We start from the raw sequence: 7613 nt of genomic DNA, 5'->3' as shown, positions 1-7613 counted from the left end.
GTGGTTTTGGTTTCCATAGATTTATCAGGGCAGAGTTGGGATAAGAATCCTTTTTAATTTTCATGTTTGCTTTTTAAGACAGTTATACCCTTTTTGAGATATTTTTCAGACACTCCTTTATTTTATTTTTTTACCTCCTATTGAACCATTAAAAGTCTCACTGAGATGTTAGTTTTTTTAATCTCCTTTCACTATGATAGTGCGTCTTTCTCATCTGTTTCTTCTCCCATTGGATTGATGCGTTTTAATGTGTAAATATTAGGGCTGGGCAACAATTAAAACTTTTAATCTAATTAATTACATGATTTCCTTGATTAATCACGATTAATCGCATTTGTACGCAAAATCCAAAAATGAATTCAAAAGTAGTGTATAGCTTTTAGCATTTAGTTTTATTTTAATTTGCTGCCATATGAATGAAAGTGCCATAACATTTGTTGTCCAAACACACTTTTAACATGAGCGTTTTTATGTAGTTTTTATGTAGAAGCCTCGCTCCACTGTCTGTTTCCTTGAATGACTTGCTGGTATCAGTTGTGTGTTTTGCCTTTAAGTGATATTTTAGACTGGAACTACTACGGTGCAAAGACAATTCAACTTGGCAGTGTTTACAGATGACTTTGGTTCTGTCGACTCCGCCGTCTGGAAGAACTTTAAAATGAAAATGGCAGAGTAAAAGTTCTGTACCCTTCTCCATGTTTGGTGGATCCGCCAATTACTTTCTTTTCCGGTTCCGCAGCAGACAGCAACAGACTTTTACAAAATAAAAGCCTGTGAGCAGTAGACTTTTACAATAATAAAATAAATGATAAAACTGGGGTGGTTTGTTGCGTAGTGGGTTGAGCAGGCGCCCCATGTACAAGAGGCTAATAGTCCTCGCTACAGCTGGCCCCGGTTCGAGTCCCGCATCGGACGGCCCTGTGCTGCGTGTCGTTCCCCCTCTCGCCCCCCTGCTTCCTTATTTAAAAAAATATATATATATTTTAAAAAAGTTTTAAATTTAAATTTTGTTTTTTTTTTTAAAAAAAAAAAACAAAACATGTTATTGCGCGATAAAATATTTATCAGCGTTAAATAATTAATGCGTTAACGCAATAATAACGAGTTAACTTGCCTAGCCCTAGTAAATATGAATGTTATGATACAGATGTATGTGTTGTAGTGCGGGAGAAAAGTCAGCAGATTCTGTGCTATGATGGAAAACTTGTGTTCATACTTTATCCTGCAAAGACACGACCATTTAATCTGTTTAAATGTTCTGTGCTTTGGTTGACACACTTTAAACCAGGGACAATTTCATGGCCTATTCCAACCAGGGAAGGGCCTTCGGAAATGGGCACCTTTCCAGAAAACAGAGACATCTGATCGCAGTGTTGTAGGAATCCCCGCTTACAATAACTGCAGCTGGAGCTAGTTCACACATGTCAGAATGTGTGTGTGCAAGATTGCGTGCGCACATGCTGGTATGAGGATCCATGCCTTTTTGTGTGTGTATGTGTGCGACAGGGTCCAGAGCGGAGTGTCCAGAGCGGACCGGGTAATACTGAGACACCCGGTGAGCGGCTAGGTTTATTTTTGGGTCAGAGACAGTGTGTCAATGGCCGCAGATGCGTCGGAAAGGAAGGCTCTGAGATACAAGCAGACCCTGGTCAGTGTCCCTTTCTGTTTCTCTTTCCTTTCTCTTATCTTCCCTCCATCTTTCTCCACCCATATCTGTCTGTTAACCTCCATCTATCACCTTTATGTCTCTTTATTAACTTCTCTCTCATGACGCACCTGCACTGACAGTGCAAACTGCAGTTGCACGGATGGTGCCTGTCTAAATTTGAGTGTGTGCGCCTGCCTGTGAAAGAACATTTTTATTGTATCGTGTGTGAGTTCTTCTGGCGGTGAAGACCAATTAGCTAATGGATAACAACAGGGTCATACACATGGGCAAGTGACAGGTGCTGAGGCGTTGTGCACCTCCTTCACCCCTGATCTTTTGCATGCACATATACACATGCACGCGCACATCACGCAGTTTGACACTGACTTGCTGTTTCCTACTTTTGTGGCCGCCACCTGTTTGCTAGCCGCTCTGTGCCTCGTTTCTTAAGCCCCGATTGGACTTAACACATGCAGGAATGACTTCTGTGACATGTCGAAGTGTGCGTGAAAGAGCATTTACAGTGTCCTAACATGTCTATCTTTGTACATCACAGTGTGTGTGTTTTCATGTTATCACATAGCTGATTTGCAGTGTTTAAACTCAAGAGTGTGAAAATGTGTGTGCTCCGGGTGTTCCCACAATTGCGTTTCAAAGAAAAGAAACCTGATCACGCATCTACAGGGGAGCCCATTCTTAAAATTTATGAAGATGTAGACTTATGAAGGAGTTGAACATCTGAATGAGTTCCACTGTTGCTTTAAGATGTTCTAAATGCTGTTTTTGTTCTCTTTCGCGAGCTGTTTTGGAATGTTCATCCAGAGACTAAAACATTAAAAAGACTTGTAAATTCTTACTGAATGTGGCTCAAACTCGAACATAATTGCTTGATTTTTGAGTACACAGTTAACATCAAACAGGGGCCTCTATCTATTTCCAGTAACAAGAACTGTAAAGAAATAGCCAAAAACATGGATGGAATTATCACACTTTTTTATGCTTTTCTTAATTTAGTTGGAAATGAATGTTTTGCTTGGGTAGATTATTTGGCTGTCTCTGCATCTCGTTTTAATCTGTATCAACCGATGTTGTAGCTAAGAGTCATGGGATTCTAGAAACGGTATTAAATTGTTGTGAAAGATGTTTTTCCCTCCTTAATCCTTAAAGGCTGACGTATTCAACTGCACAGGTCTTGCGTGTTGATTTGCTGGAATGTAAAGGCTGGTGATCATGAGGACCTGTAGAATGTAATGGCTGTTGAAATCCTATGCCCATGGGTAATGCAGAGTGTCAAGTCATCCAACCTGAGTGTGCTTTGGGAAGCTCTGCAGGCAGTGGTAAACCCCTTTGTTTACACTGTGACTCATGGGAGCAGGACTACAAACAGACGTTTGCCTTACTTTTTTCACCTTTCTTTCTTTCTTTCTTTCTTTGCTTTTCTTTCTTTTCTGTACTGATAACAAACATCACACCCCAGCTGCAATCTGTTACAAAGACTAGACATGTGGCTGGAGTCTTTGCAGTCATGTGGAGAATGTATTGAGATAAACCCTTCTCTATTTTAGAAGACCTTCATATGCATACGTTTCACTTCAAATGACGGCTAATAATGGCACACACTCGCATTCATTTGTACACATGCAGCTCTGTACAGTGGCATGTGGAGATCAGAGGGCCTTTCAATGACATTGTTCCATAAATGAGTTATGATTCAGTTTGGAAGAAATACATTGGCTTTCAAAAGTAGTGTCCCCCCCCTGCCCCCCTCCATACTTTAAAAAGATTGTATGTAATAGAGTGAAATGAGAGAAAACTAAAAAGTAAATAGAAATAAAAAAAACAAAAAGTTGTTCGTGGATATGTATCCACCGCCTTTGCTATGGAGCTCCTAAATAGGATCTGGTGCTTCGGATTACCTCAGAAGTCAAATAATTTAAAGACATAATAAAATAATGCACATCTTTGTGCAGTCGTAAATGTCACATGATTTCTATACACGTTTTAAAACCCTCAGAGCAGCGCCGGCGCCACGGGGGGGCACTCGCGGGCATTGCCCCCCCATCCACGCCTGTGTGCCCCCCCTGGGTTCACGTTGACGTTTCACCGGAGATTGCCTCAAACACTGCAGTGCATGAGGGGACACAATAGCCGCTTTCGGACTGTAGGAACCTTTGGCAGTTCTAATAACCTTTTAATCCGCGGGGCCGTTTTCTCCCGTGTTCGGACATACAGGAACTCGGGGCTTTCTCCCTTAGTTCCTATAACTATTTAGCTCCTTCTCCGAGGTCGGGTCTTTTCATGGTTCTTATAGAACGAATCTGACGGAGGTGTGTGGTGGTCGGTAGCTACGCCCCATGTAATTCTATCACGGCTGAAATGTTTCCTCATAAGACACAGACACAACCAGCGGGTGTTTAATAAGTTAAACACTGGTCTCCTTTGTCTGCAGCGCTCTGCTCTCCTTTCTTCCTTCATGAAATAAAAAAGTATCGTCTCCTGACTCTCTCTGTGAGCTCTTCCAGCCTCGATATTAGACGCCTGATGTGATTGTCCATGATTAATATCACCATCATGCAGACCATAAACACAGTGGCCTCCCCGCTCTCCATATTAGCTTCTTTGGTGGTGTTTTTTCTACTCTCCTTACTTTTACCGTTTTGTTTTGTGTTTGAATGTAGCGCTAAACGGCTAACGGCTAACACGTCACTGAAGCAGACGGCTGCGCGCGGCGCATCAGTCCCTATCAGGTCCCGACTCATGTGCGAATGCAGACTGAAACAGTTCCGCTGGGGAAGGATAGTTATCAGAACGAAATTCGAGGAGGGTAGTTCTGATAACTACTTTCTTAGAACGGTCTGTCCGAAAGCGGCTAATCTAAAAGTCTTAAATAAAAAATAAGTTTTTTAAGGTCTTAAAATGTCTTAAATTTCTCTGATTTTCGAAGAGTGGCATTAAATATCATCTGGGCGGAATGAAAGAAAGGTATGTCTGGAGAGAGCTTTTGTGTGTGCGCCAGTACTTCCGCTGAAAACCTCCGGTGATTTGACAGCTAGCGCGTCAGGTTAGTGTCACACGGTGAGGTCAGGTTGGGGTTTTTGTCTTGTCTCCATGTTTTGTCATTTCCTGTTTTATTTTGAAAAGTAACTCTCCTCTTGTTTCAGGTCACTTGCCCTTCCTCATGTGTCACCTGTTGGAGTGTCTTCCCTGATTCCTGATTGTGTCCACCTGTTTCCCATTACCCTCATGTGTCTTATAGTCTGCGTCTCCCTTTGTCTTGTGCCTGAGTGTTTCGTCTTTTCGTTCACCCAAGCCTTCCATAATCACAGAGATTCCTGCCTTGTTCGTGCGTTCCTAGCCTCGATTTCTAACCTCCTTGCGAGTGATTTTTTGTTCATAAGTTTGATAATCTAGTTTAAGTTTTTCATAGCCTTTTGATAGCCTCCTTGCGAGTGATTTTTTTTGTTCATAAGTTGATAATCTAGTTTTAGTTTTTTATAGCCTATTGATAGCCTCCTATAGGAGTGAATTTTTGTTATAGATTACATTTCTCGATTTTGTAGAGCCTCCGGTTTAGTAGGAGTGCATTTAGTTGTTTTTGTTTTCCTCTTTTATTTTATAAGTTATATATATATATATATATAGAAGTGTATTTTCATAGCTTTTGTTTTCACGTCGTAGTGGTGGTTAGAACATCTGAAATAAACCCTGCCTATTCGGATTTTCTGCATCTGAGTCCTCCTTTCCAGCCCCGTTCTGACAGTTAGGGCCAGTGGCCGTAAACAAAGGTTATAGCTGAGAAGAAAGAAAATAATATAATGTAACTAAAAAGACTAGCTTTCTTCAGTAGCCTAATGCTTACCGATTTAGCAAGCCTAGCAGCCTCGTTGCTAATGCTAGCCGCCGTAACGTTACCAACCATACCCGACGTCAAGGAGTTGGCTGAGCAGGGGCAAGAGTATGGAGGGGCTGGCAGAGTTAACTTCATAATGGGTGAGTGCAGGTTTCATTCACTTGTTTTCATTGTTTCACAGGATTGATTCACTTCATTGGTTTATCCGATTGCTGGCCGCCGAGCCATTATGTGTCTGGGTTTGTGTAGGTTACTGATCATGGTTGTTAGCAGCCGATAGTCAGGTTGTGTGATGTGTGTGTATTTTTTCTATGGGTACATGCCATTGACTGAGCGGTCTGTGCTCGTTTTTTATTTTTATTTAATTAGATTGGAGGTACTAATTAATACTGAGGAGGGGGGGGGCTGGTCCCGGGGAAAATTGCCAGGGCCGTTTTTTTTTTTTTTTTTTTTTTTCCCTGTCCGACCCTGAACTACATGTTCAAATTCAATTCAAAAATACTTTATTTATCCCAGAGGGAAATTAAATGTTGATGTAGCTCAATTAAATCAAGGAGTTATTATAGATGCTGATGGCTGTGGGCAGGAATGATATCCTGTAGCGGTCTGTTTTGCATCCAAACTGAAGAAGCCTTTGACTGAAGAGACTCTGTTTTCTGATAAGTCTCATGGAGAGGATGTTCAGGGTTGTCCATAATTCTCTTGATTTTATGCAAAATCCTTCTTTGCATTATTGTCTCCAGAGGTTCCACAGTCGTCCCCAGAACAGAACCAGCCTTCCTTATCAGGTTGTTGAGTCTTTTTAGGTCCCTGGTTCTGATGCTGCTGCCCCAACAGATGACGCAAGAGGAAATGACGCTCTCAAGAACAGACTTATAGAAGATCTGCAACATCTTGTTGCAAACCTTGAAGGACCTTAGCTTCCTCAAGAAGTACAGTCTGCTCTGTCCTTTCTTGTAGATTGCTTCACTGTTGTGTCTCCAGTCCAGTCTGTTGTCCACATGAACACCAAGGTATTTATATTCCTCAACCACCTCCACTTCTTCTCCCATGATGGAAACAAGGTTTGATCTGACCCTGTTTCTCCTGAAATCTACAATCATCTCCTTTTGTTAACATTCAAGATGAGATGATTGTTCCCACACCATGCCACAAAGCGGTCCACCAGCTCTCTGTACTCAGCTTCTTGTCCATCTCTGATACACCCGACAAGTGCAGAGTCATCTGAATATTTCTGTAGATGACAGGAGTCTGACTTGTACTGGAAGTCTGAAGTGTACAGAGTGAAAAGGAATGGTGAGAGTACAGTCCCCTGGTGTGCTGCTGATCACCTGGTTAGACACACAATTCTTCAGTCTGACAAACTGTGGTCTGTTTGTCAGGTAGTCATTAATCCAGGTGATTGTTGAGGCCTCCACCTGAGTCTTCTGGAGTTTCAGACGAAGCAGATCAGGCTGGATTGTGTTAAATGCACTGGAGAAATCAAAGAACATGATCCTCACAGTGCTGCCTGCTTTTTCCAGATGACAGTGGGTTTGTTGAAGCAGGTGTATGATAGTGTCTTCAACTCCAACTCCATGGCGATAAGCAAACTGCAGGGGGTCCTAATATGTGCTGGTTTGCTTACACAGGTGGGTCAACAGGAGTCTCTCCAGGATCTTCATGATGTGGGATGTCAGGGCAACAGGTCTGTAGTCATTGATGTCTGAAGGGTGAGTTTTCTTTGGTACCGGAACCAGACAGGATGTCTTCCACAACAGTGGTACCTTCTCTTGGGTCAAGCTAAGGTTGAAAAGGTGTTGCAGAATCCCACAGAGCTGCTCTGCACAGGCCTTCAGGACTCGGGGGGCTGACACCATCTGGACCTGCAGCCTTGTTCCGGTTCAGTCTCTCCAACTGCCTCTTCACCTGACTTCTAGAAACAGAAAAGTGAGAGGGGGAGGCAAAGGGGACAGCAGCATCTCCTGATTGGGTTGAAGACAAACTAGTGGAAGCAGAAGAATCCATGTCTGAGGTGGAGGTGGAGATGTTACAGGAAAGCTGTGGGTCAGAGGAGGGTGGGATGTCTCTTTGGCTGGGAACAGGAGGGGAGGATGGTGAGCTTGTTCCTGAACT

At 42.6% G+C, this 7613-nt stretch overlaps 1 protein-coding gene across 2 annotated transcripts in view; it reads left to right on the top strand.

Moving 5' to 3' along the window:
• The first annotated feature begins 1482 nt into the window (after positions 1–1482).
• LOC142367676 (chloride channel protein 1-like) overlaps positions 1483–7613 on the top strand; it is a 52217-nt gene continuing 46086 nt past the window's right edge. Inside the window, exon 1 of one of the 2 annotated variants that reach the window (XM_075449695.1) lies at positions 1483–1648. In XM_075449695.1, the coding sequence (XP_075305810.1) occupies positions 1598–1648 (51 nt within the window). In that variant the 5' untranslated portion in view covers positions 1483–1597. The remainder of the gene's footprint in view (positions 1649–7613) is intronic. The other variant, XM_075449694.1, reaches the window with a different exon arrangement.

The sequence above is a fragment of the Odontesthes bonariensis genome, chromosome 18, assembly GCF_027942865.1.
Source record: "Odontesthes bonariensis isolate fOdoBon6 chromosome 18, fOdoBon6.hap1, whole genome shotgun sequence".
Lineage (NCBI taxonomy): Eukaryota > Metazoa > Chordata > Actinopteri > Atheriniformes > Atherinopsidae > Odontesthes > Odontesthes bonariensis.
Note: the sequence above shows the minus strand (reverse complement) of the source record. Positions and strands in the feature narration are given on the sequence as shown.